The 23013-nt window shown below is 40.6% G+C and overlaps 1 protein-coding gene across 5 annotated transcripts in view; it reads right to left on the bottom strand.

Moving 5' to 3' along the window:
* Positions 1-244: 244 nt before the first annotated feature.
* SLAIN2 (SLAIN family member 2) overlaps positions 245-23013 on the bottom strand; it is a 60378-nt gene continuing 37609 nt past the window's right edge. For 3 of the 5 annotated variants that reach the window (XM_090035888.1, XM_090035887.1, XM_090035892.1), the window contains 5 exons: positions 21390-21749; positions 20446-20583; positions 12832-12909; positions 4831-5149; positions 245-2995 (listed from right to left, as the gene is read on the bottom strand). In XM_090035888.1, the coding sequence (XP_089892014.1) occupies positions 2929-2995; positions 4831-5149; positions 12832-12909; positions 20446-20583; positions 21390-21749 (962 nt within the window). In that variant the 3' untranslated portion in view covers positions 245-2928. The remainder of the gene's footprint in view (positions 2996-4830; positions 5150-12831; positions 12910-20445; positions 20584-21389; positions 21750-23013) is intronic. The other 2 variants (XM_090035890.1, XM_090035889.1) reach the window with 1 other exon arrangement.

The raw sequence follows: 23013 nt of genomic DNA, 5'->3' as shown, positions 1-23013 counted from the left end.
ACAAGAAAGATACAGGACCAAATGCAGAACTACCCAGACCTCTCAGTACATTAATTATAAGAACCAATAATTGGATACAGCTGGTTATTCAGCTACTGAAATAGAAAGGTAGTTTTCAGAGAAAAAAATTAATACTCCCTATTTTTTAAAACCATTTTCTAAGACTGGGCAACTTCATATAATTTTATAAGGAGTAAGATACTTTTCAAGTAGATGTTACAGAATAAATAATCCAGCCAGGAAATATCTGTGGTAAGAATATTTATATTTTTCTTTTTACACTTTTAACACTTACAAAAACATTCAAACACAGAAAAATTAAATAACTTTGGAAGCAGAATAAGTCTTTCCGCCTACATACATACGACAAGTCCGAGCTGTTGGCACAAAAAGTAATCCACATTCATAAAACCCTTACTACTATATCAAACATAAGTTAAGTAAATCATAGGCACTAGTTTATCAAATCCATATTTCCACACGTCTGCAAAATCTCTAAACACAGAGCCTCAAGATTTCCTGATATCGATAACTGGTGATGCACAAAGGCTTCCTAGTAAACACAGTTTCTTTTTTCAGGAAATAGTTAACTATATTTCTGTGGGAAAAGAACAGCAGGTAAAAGGAGGCTTACAGAACTTAAGGTCAACATATTAAAGTTATGGAGTTATTTGCTGAAATTTAAAAAATAAATAATGTACAATCACTTTGATGGAGTCTTGTTAAAAAAATTAAACATGAATATCTTCATGTAAAATTTTCTGATTTTCAAAACTAAAAAAGTCAATTTGATTTTCATAATAAAGATCACCAATTAAAATTCCTTTTAGGCTTTACTGAAGTCTGCAGCATTTTAAATGAAGTTGGCCTTTGTCAGCAAGGGTGGATAGTTTTGACCCAGTCCCCTAGTCCGCCTAGCAGTTACATGAAATACCCACTAGCTGAAATACATTTTTTATGCCAGCAAATGGCACAAAGGCTAGATTACTGGTACGTACTGATCTAATAGTGCAAGGCAGCTCCATTATAACCCCTGCTGCAGTTTTCCTATTTAAATTACAATATATTTGATGCCCTGGCTTCAAAGATTAATCACACTAAAGACAATGGCTCTTAGCCTCATAAGGTATTAAGTCATTTAATTACTGGTGTAAGATCTGCCTGCAGGTGGAACCGACTTCTGTTTGGCTTTTTCCAACTCAAGTAGTGTTGCATGGCTTTTCATCCAGTAATATATATTAACACTTGCCTGAAATTCCAGAGTGCTCTAGAAATTCAGGATGAATTATCCTCTTCGTGGTGGGAGTCAACATGCATGAAGGGCGGCACTGTGAATTGCTAAAGGGGCTAAGGGCTACCTACCATTGAATCCAACAGAAATGTAGTATTCTTCAGTCACTGCTCACTGGGTACCTTCATGTTGCTTCAGCGTGTAGTTTGCCATTGCTGTAAACTATGCGTACAAAAATCTTGGCCTCAAAAGGTTCCACACACAAATACAAAACGCTTCCTGTTGAACTGACCCCACTAAATTACATTTTCAATCTTTACATGACAAATTTTGAAAATAGAAAATAGTTGTTTGGATGCTGTTGTAATAGATCATTTTGTTGAGTGCTGGCCTAAGGGCCAGCAAAAGTAGGTTTAATGTAAATGTTGACAGGTAAGTCCAAGAGCCACTAGAGGGATTTAATAACTTGTAAACATATGTAGCAGGTTTCATACTGTTACCATGAATGCAAGATACAGATATGTAAGGCAAAGTACATATTTAACATACTAACATGGGGAATATCCTCTGCAAAAATATTTACAATTTAAAATAAACCAATTTAAGAAATGGATGAAAGTAAAAAAATAGGATACCAAAAACTCCCTCGTACGGTGAAACATTACCTAAATGAATATCATTTGGCATCAACAGTACAACTCATTACCTTAGAATTTGTATGTTACAAGTGCATAGTTGTGTTTCCTGCTATTAGCATGTAAAGTTGCGTTCCAGGCTATAAGCAATGCGGTGCGATATTATAACAAATGGATAGTACTGCCTGCTTTCCTTTTAAGGAAACCTGCTATAAAAAGTTCTCTCAAATAATGAGCCATGTGTTAAAAATGTGGCTGCAATAGCAAAGGCCATCCTTCCTGAGCCAGGAACTATAAGGTTTAGAAAGATTGTACAACTGATACTAAGCCCTTTTGGCAATCAAAACATTAGAGCACATAAAACTGATACATCAAACATAAAAGGATGCTGCCTATACCATCCAAGTTTCTGTATGTCTGCTACATTCAAACCTTTAATGATAAAAAAATGCCACGACTACGATTTACTGTCTCCCGTGAACTTCCAGAGAACTGCTTTCTGAAGGATATGTACCACTTTCCTGACCAGAATCTCCTGCAATTGTTTAAAGCAGTGTTTAACTACGACTGTAGCTAATTGCAATCAGAATGTTAGCTCTGATTAACATGTTAATGTTTCAATAGTACATATTCATCAATGAATCATTCTACTGTATTAAAAATCTGACTGAAAATGAAATTTTGGACAGTTTGAGTTTGCTATTTTCCTTGCTGTTTTTCAAGATGGGCATTTCTTTGGCATTAGTTAGGTTTTTGCCCAGACATTGGCCATTGTCATAAATGCTCAAATTGATACCTTTTAAGCAAGCAAGAAAAAACCCCAGAACTAATAACGATTTCACATAAAAGTGATTGTATGATCATCAAATATCTGATGTTAAATGTCATTAAAGTGCTGCTTTATAATCTCTGCCAATTTGTGCTAATTAAAAAGACAGAGAGGTCTGGGATTTTCCAAATCCCGAATGTCATATCTGAACAGTCTGCATATCAAGCTGTTTTTTAGCCTGGTAAAGTAGTATCCATTAAGCACTGGAACTTTGCATTTTTAAGCTTTGCAGTTCAGTAGCAGCCTTCCTTCCAACTCTCATCTTTCACGTTGCCATAGGTTTTGGGAGCCGGCAATGATCTAAAATAAAATGAGATTTATTTTAGTTTGGCTTGTACTCAGCTTTCCTGAGCCTCAGTTATCAGACTTGGGCACTGGAGAATGGAATTTCTGTAATCACTAAAACTTATGCTTTAATCATTTCACTCCAGGAGCATCTCTGCAGGACTCTTGTACTGGAGTGAGATATTCAAGGGTTTCTATAATGACAATTTTATGTTTCTAAGTGTTAAACTTGGCCATCTATACAATGACTCAGAAACTTATTACTGTACTTTATGGAAGTGGGAACTGTCCTGAAAGATAAGCAGCACTTCTTCAACACTGAAGTAATTTTATAATTAAGCTTAGCTATGATAGCCATTTGAATTTAATGGAGTCAGGCACCCTACTGAAGAGTGAGATCAAACTGATACTGACTGATAAGTAGGGAAGATATTTTCACTAGTGTTAAGTGTACCGTGAGAAAGACTAACATTATTAAGCCTTATTTTTAAAAAATAAGGACAAATGCAATTCAAACACTGCACACATTATGGCATTCATTGCTTCATCCTTCTCGTACTAACAAGGATGCACAGGACAAAAACTAGGCTCTTTCATTCCGTGATACATTTACTGCTGTATCACACTGAGGTCAACTGCTCTGCCATCCCTGCAAAAAGTTCTACCTAAGGTTCTTCCTTGGGGGGGTGGCTCTCCTTTCCACATACCAGCTGGTTTTCATTCTGCAGCTTCATATGTGAATATCATGGCATAAAACTACTGGTCCTCACAGAGGACCAGCATTTTTTATTGATACTGAGCTGAAGCAGAGATGAACACTTGATTAGTAATTTCTTGCATCTCCTTGTTGGTGGTAAAGTCCTCCCATGTGAAGCCCAGAATTTGTTTTAGATGCTTGTTTTTGGAGACTTTTAATTTCCTACCTATCATGCCAGTAGATCTCCAGCTCTTTAAGCATATTAGTGTTAAACATCATGTTTGAATTTTCAAGAGTAAATTGGATGCTTATCTTGCTGGAATCCTATGACCCCAGCTGACTTCCTGCCCTTTGGGCAGGGGGCTGGATTCGATCTCCCGAGGTCCCTTCCAGCTCTAATGTCTATGAAATCTATGAAATGAATTGAAAGTTTTCTATTTTGTTCAGGTGCTGAACTGTATTCTCCCCTCCCCTCCCCCTCCTTCGGGAAAACAGCTTTTCTGGTTTCTTTTAAAGGCCTGGAATATGGCTTTGTGCCCTTTATCAGCTGATAAATATTTGAATTGACAGCTAATCTCTAAAATACTGTTTTCAGTTAAAACACTCAGCTAAGAATGGCATTGAATCCTACAAACATCATACATACCAGAATAAAAACAACCATTATATCTAGGCTGAACTACTCTGAACATTACTGTGGACATCTTAACATTGAGCGTTTGATTTGCTTGAACCTTTCAGCAGGTAAGTGTTTTTGTTGTTTGGTAGCATACATCAAAAGATTTATCTTCTTTGGTATTTGTCTCAATTTATTAGCGATTCTTCTTAAGTAACTGTCTAATATGGTACCTTTAATAGGTAGCTGGCTGGCTGTGAAAATTAATGCTCCCTTTTAAACTTCCAGAAGTGTAGTTAGTCCTGCACTAACTCAATATGAATTTTCAGTAACAACCTCCTTTGTAAGGTCCAACATGCTGTCAGCTTTACTTCTGATCCAAACATTTTTTTTGGTCAAGGAAGGTGGGAGTATAAACTGTCACACAACAGGAGAGCACACTAAGCAGTTTAATACCGTTCGCCCGTGTCATCTATAGGAGTTAAGCTTTAGCTTCTGAATACAGAACTTTAAATAAAAATGCTCCATTGTACTCACCTGCGAACAGGCTGTGCAAGTTTGCTGCGAGGCACTGGTATGCCCCCAGCAGAAGGGGCACTGGGTCTGGGTAAGCCACTCCGCATCCCTGTTGCCCCTGCTGGTCTAGTTAGAGTAGTACTATTAATACTGCTGGCAGGGACTGGAGAGCCTGGAGTCTGAGCTGCAAGAGGTCCTGGCGAGGAACTGCATTGTATCAGCTGTGCAGCTTCTGGAGCAGTAGCAGAACCATGTCCATGGTTACTAAATGCTTTCACTGGCTGCCGGAGAGCCAGAGGCGACGGAGCTGCAGGGGAGCGGAATTTACTTGGAGAAGGTACTGGAAAAATAAAAGTACACAATAATCATTTTCACAGGAAAAAACATCCCAAAACAAACAAACAAAAAATCCAGTTAAAGGTACAGGGGGCCATTTAAAAACTGAGAATATAGGTTTTCACACAGAAAAGGAAACTACAATGTGGTACATGTAATGGAACATGGCTGCTAAAACAGCAAGGAGAAACAGAAGTCAGATGACCTGCTAATCTCAAGTTATTGCTGTAGAGTTTTAGAAACCTGTTCACATACAAGATCTTCAATGCACGCAGGACAAGCAATTAATTTTTTAGACTTAGGAGCAAGAACCCTCTTTTCATGACAAAGGCCAAAATGTTTTGGGGATATTAGGACTGTTTTTAGTTTTACAAGATTGATCTAGTCAAGAGAGAAGTACTAGAAGCATTTGTCAACAGCAAACATACATAAACTATCAAAATAGCTGCAGATACGTTTGAATAGAAGTGCTGCACTCCTAAATGACCAAGTTTGTTTTTTTAAAAGACAAACAAACAAACTAGGAAGTTTGGAGAGGCTTTGCTGTACTAATGAATAAGGTTAATTACACATTCTTTATTTCTATTGCTGGATCGTGACTTTGCTACAAAAAGTCAAACTAAAACAAGCAAGCTGAAGGTTTTAAGATTACTCTTGTCCTTCTTTTGTCTTAACTCAGTGCATTAGATTAAAGACCAGAGTAATAATTTGACTGCGTTACTGTCCGAGTTACTAACAACATAAGGACTATTAGCTAAGGGGGTATGGAACAAGGGTCCAAAAGCCATTTAAGCTATTGCTTGGTACATAAATTACTACGCCATTTTAGCTATCAAGTAAAAAGAAACCAAACCAGACAACTGTCACTAACTTAATACCGCCTTCTTCCCACAAAGTAATTAATTCAGCCTCACCTGGGTAAACTGGCAAGCCCGCTTAAGCCAATTTGCTCTTTCCCTATCACGTAGACCTGCCATACTTCAATGCCTTGGCTGTACTATAGTTCAAGCAGCTATTCTAGGTTTATACACAAGAATGGTTTCATTTACACCATTAACTTTTTTCTAATGACATCTGTATATTCTCCCCCAAGAGTGCTATTGTAATGGCAGTTACTTAATGGGGGTGGGAACATATGCATTATGAGTGCTGTTGATACTTTAGATCATTAGCTATAAGTTGTCATCTGTCAAAGAGAAACAGTTACTGACTAAATTATCAATGTCATTAAGAAATGCAAGTGAGCCTTTTGGCACTGGTGTCAATATGCCAAAGGGACATCTTAATGTGTGTGCCATGAGGGGTTAAAATCCATTAGTACTGGACACATCTAGATCCATGTTATATACGATTCCATAATGTATTATGAGTTCATACTATAAACAAGATTTGACTAAATTATTTCTTGATATTTGGATAGAAAACATTTTACAGGCTAGTGGATTCATAGTTTCATAGTAGCTAGAGTGGGAAGGGACCTAGGTAGATCATCTAGTCCGACCCCCTGCCTTGGCAGGAAAGAGCACCGGGGTCAGATGACCCCGGCAAGGTGCTCATCTAACTTCCTTTTAAAAATCCCCAGGCTAGGAGCCTGCACCACTTCCCCTGGAAGCCGGTTCCAGGCCCTAGCCGCCCTGACTGTGAAGTAGCGCCTCCTAATATCTAATCTCAACTTACCCTCCGCCAGCTTGTGACCGTTATTCCTGGTCACTCCTGGCAGCGCACGGGGGAACAGGGACTCCCCCAATACCTGCTGATCCCCCCTGACCAGTTTGTAGCAGGCCACAAGGTCCCCCCTTAACCTTCTCTTGTGGAGGCTAAACAGGTTCAGGTCCCGTAGCCTCTCCTCATAAGGCCTGCCCTGATGACCCCTGATCATATGAGTGGCCCTCCTCTGAACTCTTTCCATATCGTCCACGTCCCTCTTGAAGTGTGGCGCCCAGAACTGGATGCAGTACTCCAGCTGCGGCCTGACCAGTGCCGCATAGAGGGGGAGGATCACCTCCCTGGACCTGCTCGAGATGCATCTGTGGATGCATGACAGGGTACGGTTGGCCTTCTTGACTGCCTCCCCACACTGCCGGCCCATGTTCATCGTGGAGTCAATGACGACTCCAAGATCCTTTTCCGTCTCCGTGCTGGCAAGAGGGGAGTTCCCCAACCTGTAAGTGTGGTGCCGGTTCTTCCTCCCCATGTGCAACACCTTGCACTTATCAGTGTTAAACCCCATCCTATTCTCATCCGCCCACCGTTGCAACCTGTCAAGGTCAGCTTGTAGCCTATTGCACCCTTCTAGTGCACCCACATCCCCCCACATCTTAGTGTCATCAGCAAACTTGAACAGGGTGCTTTCTACCCCCTCATCCAAGTCACTGATGAAGATGTTGAACAGTGCGGGCCCGAGGACCGAGCCCTGCGGAACCCCACTGCCCACGTCCTTCCAGGTCGAGAAGAACCCATCCACTACCACCCTCTGGGTGCGGCCCTCCAACCAGTTGGCGACCCATTTGACCGTGTGGGCATCGACACCACAGTCTCCCAGCTTTTTGATGAGGACAGGGTGAGAGACAGTGTCGAAAGCCTTCCGGAAGTCCAGAAAGACTACATCCACAGCAACCCCTGCGTCTAATGATTTGGTGACCTGATCGTAAAAGGCCACCAGGTTGGTCTGACAAGACCTGCCACTGATGAACCCATGTTGGTTGCCCCTGAGCATGCATTCCCCCACAAGGCCCTCCTGGATGTGTGCCAGGATAATTTTTTCAAAGAGCTTACCCGGGATTGAGGTAAGACTAACTGGCCTGTAATTTCCCGGGTCCTCTTTTTTTCCCTTTTTGAAGATAGGGACCACATTGGCCCTCTTCCAGTCCTGCGGCACCTCACCAGAGCACCACGAGTGCTCATAGAGCTGCGCCAGGGGTCCCGCAATGACCTCGGCCAGTTCCTGTAGAACCCTAGGGTGAAGATCGTCCGGACCAGCGGACTTGAACACGTCCAGCCTCTCCAGAAGTACCCTAACTCCTCGCTAACCCCTGGCCCAGGCGTGTCTCTCCTGGGGCCCGAGGGGGGCCCAGCAGGGAGGTGGCTGAACTGGTCCCTACTTAGGAAGACAGAGGCAAAGAAATCGTTAAATATGTTAGCTTTGTCATCTGGCGTGATGACTAAGTTGCCCATCGTGTCCTGCAGGGGCCCCACATTACCCGGGACCCTCTTTTTACCCCCTATGTATTTGAAGAAGGACTTCATATTGTCCTTAATCCGGGAAGCTAGTCCTATCTCCATCTCTGCCTTGGCCTTCCTGACTGCCCCCCTACATCCTCGGGCGACTGTAACATAGTCCTTCTTATCACCTTTCAAGGAATTAAATAGAGTAAGTAGAAAGAGAAACATTATAGACTATCACTTAACTCAGGAAATATCATAAGCTAATTATCATTCAAAAACAAATTTGGCTGGTATTTCCTCCATCAAGTAAATTACTAGACTAAGTTATTGTTCATCGCTACTACAGACTACAATCAGAGTTGGGCCTCATTGCATTTGCACAGCATCTCTTAAGAAAGTCCATAGACTTCACAATTTAAAGAAAATTTGGCAAAAGCAAAACTGAAAATGGATGACTAGGGAAAGAATAGGAATGGAAAGTTTTAGAGGTGGAGTGGGTAAGGGCTTTCTGAATCAATTTAAGATATTAATCACTGGATAAATAGCAGGATGGAATAGAGAATGAAGCCACATATTGAGATAACTCACAGGTGGGTGGAGGGGTTGTCACTGAAAGAGGACAGTGCTCTAAGTCAGGGGTGCAGCTGGAACTGCAATATACCCTGTGAGCTGGATCTGGTCCAAGAGCTGTGTGATCCAGCCCACTGGAGTCCCCACATCTAGCATCATGGCAAGCGGAGGCAGCATTAGTTGTGGCAGCTCCTGGAGCCGTGGCTATTATAATACTGTCTCCATTTGCCCTGTGTCAACGAGCTTTATAATTTTGGCCTGTTGGGGGGGGGGGGGGGTCATCAGCATATATGCTTCTGGAGACATAACAGGAAGAAAGGTTTCTAGGCAAAAAATGGAATTTGAAAAAGTACGTTTTTGATTAATGAGGTTCTACTAAAGATATTTAGCCAATAAAATAAATGTTCTTCCATTCTTCAAATACACGGTCTTCAACACTGTGGTATTTTATGAACAGACTTCCAGTCCGAGCCATGAATTCATAAAATGCTTAAGTCACCACAGTACCACACAACAAAATATTTCTAACCACTGCTTTCATTTTTACCAAGACACTTGGTTTAATAAAGAATTCACTCTTATAAGCTTCGAACTACAAACAGTATGATGACATTACTGGCAGATCACCTAACAATTCTGTTCAACATAGCAGAAATGGTTTGCTTGGAGAATCCTCTTGTAGTGTTTAATACAATTAAATCTGCCATTTTCAGAAGAGAAAGACTACTTACCTGTAAGCAGCACTTCCTGAAGACAGAAGCATAAAGAATAAGCCATAGGCTGAATGAGGCGCTTTTTTCAGCACAGAATGATGGGGCACATACGCTGTTTGGGTGGTATATATTAAAAATGTAATTTTATATCACTAATTTTGATTTGGCCTTTTACCCAAGCAGTCAAATTAAACAAATGAGGAAGACAGTGTCTGGCAGTTCTATTAACAAGTAATTCAGTTTCTTTTTTTTTAAATTAAAAACCCACAAAAAAGAAACAACCCATGAAGTTAGACCTCTGGCTACAAAGAAAGGATATGACTAAGACTTCGAACCAAGAGTCCAGAGATTTGCAGATTGTTGCCCTCTGAGGCATCACTGGGACACCCCAGGACTGTTAAAGAGGTGTTGGGAATGCCTGGGAGTAGCAAGGGTAAGGAGAGCGACTCTGGTCCCTGCAGGTCAGGGCAGCAACTGGAGCTACCCGCTGCCCCATGGAACCCTGGGAACAGCTGCTCTTCAGCTCTTCCCACTGCCGTGGCCCCTGCAGGCACAGCTCATTTGCATGCAGGGGTGGAGGGGTTGGAGACAGCCCATCTGCAGTGTGGGAAGGAATAGGTAGGAATTGCTCCTTCGCTCCTCCTAGCTGGAGAGCTTGCTGGAATGCCTTTAACCCCCGCTCCCCCACCCCCACACACACTTTCTAGCACTGAAAATGTCCCAGAAATTTGTAGTCCTGAAATTGAACACCTGCCCATACCCAAAGTTGCCACAAGGGCTCTTTCTCTATCTAGGGAGCAACAGGCAGCTGCTTCTTGGCTTCCTCTGTTCCCTGCTTCCCAGTCTTGCCAGACAGGTAGGACCAGGCAAGCAGCAGGCCCAGGATCTTGGACAGAGTCAACCTGTCCAGTGCTATCAACTAGCTGATCAATGGGACCAGGCAGGGGGATGTACTCTGGTAGCTCATTGGTGCATGGGCCAACAGGGAGCCAGCCACTCCCTGGAGGACTGTGGGATACTGGAGGACAGGAATTCTTGTCCAAGTGTCAAGTTTGTTGCAGAAAACCTTCCTGTGAGTTGGCAGTTGCTGTTGTAATCAGTAACTCTTCTTTGTTGTGGATCCACCATTTCAGGGAGAGAGCAGATTTTTTTTTTTTTTTTTAGTGGGACAAAAGGCCTGGATGTGTGGCTGCAGGGTTTTTGTCCCACTAAAACAGTAGGGAAGGTGCGACAAAAGGTGACATCTAAGATCTGAGTTACTGTAAGGCTAAAACGGCCTGGAACACATGCTGAAGTCAGATTAACTACACTGAGCACAATATACTCTCCCAAACACTAAATCTAGGGGTAAAAAAAAAGTTGCATCACCATTCTAGCAGAAGACAGAGGTCAGTCTGAAAGAACGGAGCGTGGTCAAATGGTCAGAAAAGGAGCAAGTAGAAAGCTGGGCATTGTCACTTAACTGCCACTGACTTGCCAAATGCTCTTTGAACATATCAGTCAAATTGAAATGGAATTTATACAACTGTTACTAGGCATACTTCACAGGGCATGATTTTATCCTTTGTTATACGGAAATCTTTCTATGAAAGATGTTGAAGCGGTGCTTCAGCAGCACTTGGAGAACTACATAATCAGTGAATGTTTACAGAAAGACTTTATCCTTGTAAGACCTTTGAAGTACAGGCAAAAACAACAGAAAAGGCTAGTAGGACAAAATTCTGTTACTGAATAATGATTCTTCAAAGGAAGAAGTAAATTCACTTGTAAATATCAAACAAAAATATTCATTTACATGGTATAGCGTATAAAATTATACCTGCCTAAATAGCTCTAAAACCAGCACTCTGAATTCTATATTCTCAGTAACTGAAGACAGCAGCATTATATAGAGAGGTCAAGACTGCAACAGAGAACATGACAACTCAGCTTAATACTTTTATTTGTAAGTTTAATTAGGAAGAGACCAATTTGATCCAAACCAATAAGGTATTAAATTCCTGTAAAGGTTCTAACAACTCTAGAATCTTTCTGTCCAGATATCTCAAGAAAAAGCTTCCAAACATTTGAATGAGAGAAGTGGCCAGCCAGAAATACTGAACTGAAAACAGCTGTCCTGGAGCAGATGTCAGTCTCACCCCAAAAAACAGGTGACTGGCTAGATAAGAAAAATACCTAATACTGCTGCTACATGATCTGAAGCGTCAGTTATAGACACTGGTGATTAACCAGAAGAATCTGGCTCAAATTTTACTGTAGTCTGCTGATGAAACTGCTATTAAAAGGGAAGACCAAGATCATTAAAACTTTCTGAACAGCACAACAAGTAACAGCTATCAGCAGTTTGTGCATATTAATTGCCATGTTTTAGGATTCAGTGTTGAATATATAAAAAAAATTCTTGTCATTGATATAAATAAGAACTTTCAGCAAAGCAGCTTCTTTAATGTGTATATAGCTTAAAAGGATTAGTCTAAAGGTGAAGTATGGTCTTGTAGTAGGATCTCCTGGATCTTACTAGAGACAAGAGAATTCATTACATTTTAAAAGTGTGTACAACTCCTTGGTTTTACCTTAATAGTGGAATAGAAGGAGCATCTTGTATAAGATCACCAGACCTTTACAGGCATTAGTCTGGTGCAAGTGACTCAAGCACATGATTCTCTTCTCTTAAGACAATGAAGATCAGCCATTAGATGCATCAAATCAGAAATTCTATTTCCCCTAAATTATTTGTGAGAAATGCAGCTTGCAATTTTTTGCTGCATGTCTTAAGGAGAATGCTGGAGCTTTGCTACCATTCTGTGCTTCAATTGTTCAAAAGTAACAAACTTTTTAGCCTCTGTTTATAATACTGGAGTGTAAGGAGTGAGTGCAAGGGAGAAAAGTGACTTTTTTCCTAAAAACAATGTACTATTTAAAATACATCTATTCCACAAATCCAAACTGAATTTTCTGATTTATGCGAGAAACGAGAAGTCCCTGGATCACCTATCAGGATCTATATTTGAAAAAAATGCTTTCTGCTCATAGTGGAATGGGTGGATTTTTCCTCTTTTAAATACTTAAAACGCAACAACATTATGCTATGTCGATATAGCCATTTCTGCTTTTAGTTAGTTTCTACATGTAACATTGTTTGAATCTGTTAATTTGTAAGGCAGAAAGAAGGCTTAACAGAGGTGAACAATTTTATGAGTTCTGTTGGAACTTGATAAGAGGCTGGAAGTGTAATTACCTCCTTTTGTAGATGGAGTTTGAAGGAACTGTTTGGTTTTGAAGGCAGCACGAGGCATAATTTTCTGCCTTTGCAGAGCTGTTGAAAGATAAGAAGTGTTATATTTGTCTAGGAAGACAAGAAAACTCAATTCACTTGGGATTTTAGGACTACTTCTGCTAGTGAAGCATCAGGAAAGAGTGAGCTAGTAAAATGCATAACAGTTTTCAAAGCTGTTATGACTCCAGAAGTGAAGGAGCTTGTTTTAGAGTGACGCTTTGTGCATTAAAGGTGTGCACAGGGAGGGTGTCAGAAACCGTGCAGTGCAAAAGGTGCAAATTCTTTACCGCCAAAGAAGCTTCTTGCAGGGCAAAAAGCCCAGAAAGGAAAAATAATCAAAACACCAGAGAGAGAACAAGCCACCAGTAAACATGCTACAGCAACCTCAGGGCAAGATTAGGTATAAAGATGAAAACTAAGACTGGCTGTCCAATTTACCCTATGGGTAAGTTTGCATCAAAATGAATAGTCTGCCCTAACTCTTTCAAGACAGATGCCTAAAACTGGTCTAAAAATGCAAATCTGTCCTGTAAGACTGCTACATTTTGAAAGCATATTATTTTCCATTCTAACAAACTTAAAATACAGACGGAACTGAATTCCCACAAATTTATTTAAAGAACTCAAGTTTTGAATCAAATAGAAATATCAAATCCAAAGTGTCTTAATGTGGCCTTACTACCAACCAAACCTCCAAGAGCAGCAGGTGGCAAACAAGAAACTGCATACAGACAGCAGGGATTCCTGAATTTAGTATATTTCCACTGCTACCTCCACTAGTCAGGGAAGCCTCTAGTGGAACTGGCGCCTTGTCTTCATAAAGAAATCACCACTAATTACACTAGCATACTTGAACAGACGCGTACACATAGAGCCTCCCTCACTGTGGCCCAGAGGCCAGTGCAAAAGTGCTTTTACTAGTAAAGACTGTTCCCATACAGGAAAGGGAACATGCTCTTCTGATCTGAAGTTGCTGTATTCTGGTAAACCTGTGGGGGCAGGGCTAGGGGAGATGTACTACTTGCTACTAAGTAGGTTGGTTTAAAAATTCTCTCTACTCAAATAACAGTGCAGAAATTGTACGTTTTCAAAAATCTTACTTTCCCCAGTTTAAAAAAAAATACATAAAATGGTATAAATTGCAGTTACTGCCAACAAGCTCTCTTCCCTTCAAAGTTAACAACAATTTAGGAAGTCAGGGGGAACACAGAAAGAGTCTCATACTTTTTTAGTCGTAAACATAAGTTTATTAACTGCTGTTTTTCCCCCATGAAAGATGAAAGAAATAGTAGTCATAAATATAATACCAGGTGCTTTGTAGCTATATGCAGTAAGAACAGTCATTCTGGGCGGGTCTACACATGCAATTAATGTAGACCAATAAACTCTGGAGCAAATTGCTCTGGAGTTTATTCGTACACACCACACGAAGCCTGGTTGGAGCAGTCCAGGCTGGCAGGGGTCCCAAGGGGTCAGCCTGCCATCCCAGGGCTGCTCCCCATCCCTTGTGTGCTGTGGAGCCCCCGTGCTGAGGCATGTAGCGCCCCAGTGCGGGGGTCCACAGCACGTGGAGATGGAGGAGAAGCCAGCCCTGGTCTACAGGGGCTCTGCAACCCTAGAGAGAGGGGAGCAGCCAGCAGAGTGGCTGGCTGGGCAGCATCTACATGTATACTGCTGCACACAAAAAGCTCTGCAGAAGAGTTGTACCTGTATTTTACAAGACCCTGCTGTGGAGTTTTAGTTGTGTGCGCCCTTATAGGGGCACATATGTAGATGCCAAGACATTTACTGCTCAGTTAACTGGCCAACTGTACAGTAAACTCGCCTTCTTTGTACCAGCTGGGATCTAAATTGCACTTTGCAGTGATGTGGGGGACTACACATACACACAATAACTTAGCTTTATCACAACTTCACAATACAAATTTACTGTAGGAGTCCTTACCTTTAAAAAAAAAAAAAAATCTTATTTTAGGTGGTAAAAAGCTGTTGTACAATAGATACTTATTCCATTAACATAAAGAAAAGTAATACAAAACATATCATAAGGCACATGACTAGCTCTAGAAATGAGCAAGAATTTTTAATATTCGCAGTCATGTTTTCCTTTACATAGGGAATTATACTGTAACAGACCAAATGGGCAATTTACTCTACCTTACTTATTGCCTCTGCTTATAAGTATATTCAGTATATTATGATTGTTTACAGGTGCAGTTATATTCCCTGGTCCTTTGTTCAGTTAGACAGCACCCAGTTAAGAACCTTTTCTTGTATTTTTATTCTAAAAAAATATTTTTGAAGATGACTAAGAAATCTAATTTTCCAATTTTTCACTGTATACTATTTAGTCAGTATACCTAGTTGGGTAGAAGGAAGCCATCCATTATCATCTTGATCTAGTAAATTTAGCCATTCTGATCTCATTCGGATTTATTATTTCGGTCAATATTTGTTACATCAATATTATTTAACCACATTTTTTTCTGCTAAAGCACTGCTGAAAATAAATTTCAGATTCTACAGCAGGAGTAAATGCTGAGGAAACAGTTTCATGTAAGGGACTACACCGAGTACAATGACAAAATTTCTTCAGCTATTTGTACTAAATGTATTTATATTGGATGTTATTTATTTTTATCAATATTAGTTCTATGAAGAAGAAATTAAAGATACATGTAAAATGGAACAAATAGTATTTAAGATGATGCATTCTTAATGTGCAGTGGTTCTAGGTTCAGCAATATATCAAATCAACCAAATCTACAGTAATATAGCCAATCCATTGCTTCTAGCAAAAATTTGAATTTTTACTCTGTATGCTCTAAACAGCTTCATCTTGGCTATTTGTAATCAGAGGTACTTTAGCAGAAGTAAGGCAACTAATTAAGCTGTAGAAGCTGCACTCCATTAAGAATTAGAAGTATATAACAGCTTTTAAGATTTTGCAGCAATGGATTAAAATGTAAAACATTGCTAGATAAGTTCAAGCAGACATTCTATGAACTTGATTTAGTACAACATATTTGGCTTCTATATGAAGCCATCCTTAAAAAGTTTACCCAGTAGCTTTTCAATTTACATATCATGAGAGAGAAAATGACTGGAATGTATAAAACTCCCTGCAGATACACACACCTAAAATCTACTGTAACAATTGTTCTTTGACAGATGGAACCCAAGTGTATCTTATAACTTGCACTGAAAAAGAAAAAAAAAGAAACCCATAAATTCATTTATCTATTTACATATTTAGTGGGGGGGGGGGAGGGTTGTTTTTTCTACCTAGCATAAGGAAGAACCAGATCCAGACCAAGAGTTTTAAATAATCACAAATAAATGCGTGGAACTGAGCACTTTTAGATAGACACAGCATGATAAATGTAGAATCATAGAGAATTAGGGTTGAAAGAAACCTTAGGAGGTCATCTAGTCCAACCCCATTCTCAAAGCTATTAACAGTGATCAAAGTGATTAATAATTGCTATTAATCACTGTCTACAGCTGAAGAGTCTGAATGGCAGTCTTTATTCTAGACAAGATTAAACTATGTTTAAAGAGAGGTTATTTTTTCAATCAGATTACAATTTGGACTTCAGGGCTGGGGACAGAAGTTACACAAACTGGTTTAAGTGATCAGAAACTGGTTTAAACCTGCAACAGAACAAATTCAGTTCTGTTGAAACATAAACCAGTTTCAAAATGGCCGAAACCAGTCTGAGATAAGTCTGGTTGAATATCGTATCAGACGATGTTCTGGAATGCTGGGGAGTTCAAGCCTCTTCCTGGCAGGATGGGGCGGTCAGAGCTGTTGCAGACTGTGTGGGGTGAGCAGTGGCACTAGGGAGGGCTTGGGGGGCTATGGCCACCCCTCCAAGCCCCAGTGCCACTGCTCGCCCCACATACTCTGCGGCAGCTCTGACCGCCTTGCAGTGCAGCCCCTCTGCTGGGAAGAGGCTTGTGCTCCCAGGAAACCAAGAGAGGGGCTGCTACCCTGACAGTCGCTCCCCTCCTTACCACTCTAGTAGTAGGGGCAGGGATGTGGCCAGAGGCCAGCAGGGACCTTCTAAGTGAGGGGGCACAGAAGGGGGTTATTTCCCTCCAGCATCCAATGAAGGGGGCAGGGAAAGAGCTGCTTGCCCTGCACAGGGAACGATCAGCGATGGTGGTCAGGGCTTGCAGATCCTTGCTGTGGTTCCCCGGGGGGCAGAATGGGGAATTAACCCCCTTCCTGCTCCCTCTGCCTCAGGGGGTCTGGCTGTGCCCTGTTCCTGCCACTGGAGCAGCAAGGGGGGAACACCACGCAGACCCCAGCCCAGGTCCATGCTGGTGGGACAGGGGCAGTTCACTTAAACCTACTGCAGGGGCTGGCCATGTCTCCCCCACCCCAGCACAGCTTCTCTGCAACTGAAGGCTGCTCTGGTGCTCCCACACCTCCCCCTCCCCAGCTTCTGGCCTGAGCCACTGCAGGCATTTCCTGAATGTCTATTCACTTGCAAATTGGTTCAATCTAGGCAGCTTAGACTAACCTGCAAAGATTGAATTGATTTAGGCTTCAGCTTTTTGAATGTCTGCCTCTAACCCAGTACACCAACTCCTTCGCCTTCTACAGCTCTAGAATGATTACAAGTGTGTTTGGAGGCACATTCCATCCACCTACTCTTGGATTAGACATGTCTAAAGCTGCCCATTCAACACTGAATATAGTTGAGAAATTGCCACCTTTAAAGGTCTTACCACATTCCGTATCATTTTTGATTGCCAGCATCTAGACAGCATGTTCAGTACTGCAGCCACAGCAGATAAGCAGGCAAATTAGCTTAGGAACAGCAGATATTGACAAGGAAAAAGGTAGTGACCTCAGACGGAAGTTTAGTAACCTCACAAAAGTTAAATTCATGCAAGATCTGCAGGTAAATACGAAAGCTTTGGATCCCAAGACCAAGGAATTCATTGCCATAAGAAAACAGAAACAAACTTCTGAAAGTTAGCAGGGTGTTTGTCCCAAGTGAACACATTCCGTATAAAACCAATGAAACAAACAAACAAAGAAAAAGCATTCAAAAACAATTCCAGGAAATTGTATATAAAATATAGGACTTTAGGGAAAAAAGGAAATATATTTTGTCCATACAAGATAAATATCATAGTACATACTGTATTTGTATACAAACCTTTTAAAAATGTATTTTCAGTGGTAACAGCAAGGAACCTATAAAGGCTAGAAGTCTGGGATTTAATTATGGAAACCCACACTATGAGTAAATGGCATTCATTCTGGGGAAATTTCTGAGCCTCTTTGAAATGGTTCACATATTAGACAAGCAAATTAACCTAATGATTTTTCATGTTTACTACAGTCACTAATCGACAAAACTGTTTCAACAAAGGCTTCCATCTACTTTGGATCCTGGAGTGAAGTTGAAACCCAACTGTGACTAAACATTACATGGCTTTACAGCAAGACCAAACAGCAGAATTGAAGTTGTGAAAATGGTACTACTGCTTAAGTGAACTGTACCTGGCCAAATAAGTTAGAACCACTACTTTTCAGAGCAAGACCTCCACTGTGTAACTATGTCCTATATTCCCTGTTGCTAGATGCACAACTGGTATATGGTATCACTTCATTTGAATAGGTTCAGTTAAGCCAACCATCTCAGTTGTTGTGCTGTGATTGTCTTTACTTATTTACAATTCAACCAATTTGCATCACCCATAAGTTTGAAGAGCATTTTTTTAATTTTGACAAGCCAAACATAAATGAGATTTTACTGCTTTTATCAACATTTGCAATTTATGTTCTTCCTACGCATTTAATTGCGTTTTCCTTCACTGAAAATTCCAAACATTAAAACCTACAGACTAGATACGTTATCCTGGACCACCACATCATGTATGAACATTTGAAAATTAAAGTAAGTGTTGTTGTTGCAGGTGAAAGACTACACACTGCCTAATATTAAAGTTACATCTGAGTTCTTCCTGAGTGGTTGATCCTTCAAAAGGAGAAGACTGCAATGCAAAATATAACTTTCATTTTATAGTTGCTTGCTGGATGTCCCCATTAGCAACTAACATAGTACTGGCTAGTTTTTGCCACAGAAATGCTTCTGCACAGAAATAGTTACTTGGATCCTTCATTGGAGAGGTAATGAAACTTCCAAATCCTTCATCTGCACAATTTATCCTCCCCTCCACTTTTTTTGCTCATAAGTGACATGGCAAAGGGAGAGAGAAATATGATCGTATGTGAAAATAAGACCATTTTAAATAAGATTAACAGGTTATAACAGTTCGGTTTTCAGCATCTTAAAAAATTGAAGTGTTAAGTTTCCTCAGTTGAGTGAGCTACAATATAATGACACAGCAAAGAAACCGAGACAGTTTTCATAAATCCTCTGAAAAGAAAATTGCAACAGTACAAAACACTGAACAGTTTCTCTAGTTATTTGTAACTAAAAATATTTCTGCAGTACTACACAGTCTGGAGTACAGGGATAATGTTCTGGTACATGCCCTTTTATTGAGATATTACCTACGGGCAGTCCTTGACTTACACCGTTTTGAGTTACAACATTTTGCACTTACAGCGTTTATAAATTGACACCCTGCTTTAACTTTACAATGTCAGTTTCAACTTACAATGTTTGATCGAATACAATGCAATGCCATGCCAGCGAACAAGTTCGCTGTTTCACTCACTTCCCTGGAGAACATCTGTCCAAACTTCCTTGGACACTTTCTTTAAGAAAGCAGACAAGACTCCAGTAAAACCTGCAGCCAAGACTCCTGAAAAGACTCCAGCCAAGAGCCCTTCAAAAAGTACAGCAAAGTCACCTCAAAGAAGTCCGTCCAAATCAATATGATTGCTATTTACAGTATAAATATATTAATGTAGCTATGTTACTCATGTATAATTGATCAAGTACAAAATTCTGGGGTATTTTTGGTGAAAATAGTGTATTGCGCCTTGGTTCAGGAACCAATCCCCCATTTATAACATTTTTTCTTATGAGAAAATTGGCTCCCAGTTATAATGTTTCTACTTAAGACATGGTTTTCAGGAACCAATTGTGTCATAAGTCCGAGGACTGCCTGCATTCCTTTTTTAAAGGCAGATTGCATGATTTTTATATATAAACAGTGTTCCATGTAATACTTCAATAATGTTGTTTTTATTTTTTTGAAGACGAAAATATTAGCAATCCAAGCAAGCTATCACAAGTAATTTGATGCATGATTCGGAAAAACGTGATGAAGAAACTCTTTCATTTCAAGTTTCTATAAAGGTTTTAGAGTAGGAAGAAAATAAAATTATGGAAAAGGTGATGAGTTTATGCACATATATAATCATTTTAACTTAGGAGAAGTGCTAAATGTTGAAACAATCTGTTTTTGCTAAATGTCGTGTTAGTCGGTATTCAATCTGATGTCAGATTTGCTTAGAAATCAAGGTTAGTATCTCTAAGCTCTCCATGAAGTGATTTACTTCACCATGAAATGGTAAACAAATCACCTCTCTCCAACTGATTCCATAACATGTGTTTACAATATCACTGTAAAGATACTTACTGGCTGAGGCTTGAGGTTGAATGCGAGGTATTCCTCCATTTGGCACTTGAAAGTTTGAGTCACTTCTACTGTTTTTCACAGACTCAGCTTGGATGTTAGATGTCCTGGACAGGTTTGGAAGACTACGTCTTAGTTTTTCTGTATCAAAAATTAAAAGACACCACAACAAATGATTTGATGCAGGGGATTGACTATATTTACCATAACCTTGGCTGATTTAAAATACTACTCACATGAAAATTGATGTTGGCTAGCTAAATCTGCACCGTAATTTAAGTGGTCAAGCTTGCAAGGCTACATTTAGAGAGCTCCCTCGTGTTACTGTCCTATAGACTATTTTCCTGTTTATCAAATATTAAACACCCTGAGCATGCATTCTCCTGCTCAACAAATACTTAGCAATTTTGTTGTAGAGTGGCAAATGTATTATGCCTCTAAATTAACAGAAAAAGAAATCATTAGTCTGCTAGTGTCACTATGTTTCATCCAGCAATTCGCAAGTCCTTCTATAGGATTTTACAGTACATTCAGTGTTTTCAGAGGGCCAAAAATGTATTCCGAGGTGTGCACAGCATTACACTAATAATTAAATATTGTAGTTTCTCTTATGCACCATGATGGCTCTATCTTAATATAACCCTGTGCCATAATAAAGAATAAGAAGTCACTGCATTTTCAGTCCGTTTGAGCATAGCCAAGTTAGCGTTTAATTGCAACTAATTTAGACGTATTACTTGATTAAGTCATCTGACTGTAAGCAAGCCTAAAGCAAAACTGATTGAGGAACTTTCTTTGCTTTTTTCCCCTAGATGCTTAAGTGATGCACCAGTAACAACACACCATATTGTTTATTTTAAAGATTGCAAAGTGATAACAATTCATTTACAGCACTAACGTCCTACTTTTGTACTAAACCCAATTAACTTGACTTAAGAGCTTTTTACCTTCGCTTTTGACACTGCTAGTCTGCAAATCTGTAGGATGGCCTTGAAGTGAAAGACGAGGTTGCTGCAAGCGGCTAATCATGGGCTGGGGTGACGCTCTACTGTATTCTATGCTTCGAGCAGGTGATCGAGAACGAGGGGAATTCCTTGGAGATTGTTTTGGTGAAGGCCACGGAGAAGTGCGTGGTGAGGGTGAAAACCTATTTACGGCAGGATGTACTGTATGATGTGTACCATCTTCTTCATCCTCTAAACTTTGTGCATCAAGTTCCTGATCACTAAATGTACCCCGTCTCATAGAATTGCAAGAGGAACCAGAACTACGTCGAGAAGCAGTAGCTGCATATTCTTGTCGAAGACCTGTGATCAGAAAGAATGGTGCTTACCTATGTTTAAACTTGACATGGTATATAACTGTTCGTGCTGTCACCCCTGGCAACCCCATTTCCTCCTTACTTGAAGCTTCAAATTCATTCCAGATCAACAGCAATAAAAAGTTATTATCCAACAGTAGATAATGTATGTGAAATTAAGTACTTACTTTCAATCCTTCTACTTCTAGGGTCCCACAGAACAGACCTGTGTCACTCATCTAGCCTGTGGAGCCATGACACCCAGCCCAAAGTTTTACTCCTTCCCCACTCCCTCAAACAAGCACAGACTGCATCCTAGACTGTTTTGTGAATCACCTCCTTTTCCATCAGCACCACTACACCCAGTGATGACTACAGTGATTACATGGGAAAATCTCTTGCTAAACAAACATAATTTGGCAGTTGTAAAGAAAAGGAAAGCAACATGATCAGCCAGTTCTATACAGATTACCAAACAACAGTTTGAGAACTGTTTCCCTACTGGATGGGTAACCAGGATAATAAACACCTTTCAGGGTTCCATGAGAAAGCCAAAAATATGAAAGTACAAAACTTTGATCAAAATCAACTTTTTTTTGTTGAGGATGCCTGCATTACTGTTCCCTCCACCCATGTTCTCATTCTGTGGACTTTATTCTTCAGCCTTTGAGCATTGCCAAAACAGGCATACTCCTAAGATGCATGCATCTTCAAGGGATACCAGCCAGTAGCCTTTTTTTTTTTTTTTTTTGAATACACTATTCCACTGGTGCCTGACCTTTTTGCTTTGTGGACCAAATGAGTGGTGTCAGCTGCCTCTGCAGGCTGGATTTGGCCTTGGGGGTGGGGGGAAAAGAGGTGGGTCAGGGAGGAAGAGAGAATCAGCACCCTGATTCTTATCTGTTTACCTGGGGCAGAGGCAGGGCCAATGAAGCCCTGATCAAGATGTGCATGGAGGGAGGGTGAGGAGAGAACAGCTCAGCCGGGATCCCAATCTTGGACTGGAAGTGAGGGCATGGGTGAGGTGGGGTGAGGGGCGGAGCACTGTCCCATTTTGATGTATGGACCTGGTCCTGATCCTGTTGCGTGGGTAATGGCCCAGGTGAGACTGGACCCCATAACACACAGCTACCATCATTCCTCTACTGTCAAGTTTTCCAACCTGTGGGGATCCCTGTGGGCTGGTTGTCATGACTCCACAGGACACAGGTTGAGCACCCTGTGCTATTCCACTGTAAACTATCAGTATGCCTCTCCTTTCTTCCACTACT

The sequence above is a fragment of the Crocodylus siamensis genome, chromosome 2 (assembly GCF_052110815.1).
Source record: "Crocodylus siamensis isolate JL-2025a chromosome 2, ASM5211081v1, whole genome shotgun sequence".
Classification (NCBI taxonomy): Eukaryota; Metazoa; Chordata; order Crocodylia; family Crocodylidae; genus Crocodylus; species Crocodylus siamensis.
The sequence above is the reverse complement of the archived record's forward strand: the minus strand, read 5'-3'. Positions and strand labels throughout refer to the sequence as shown.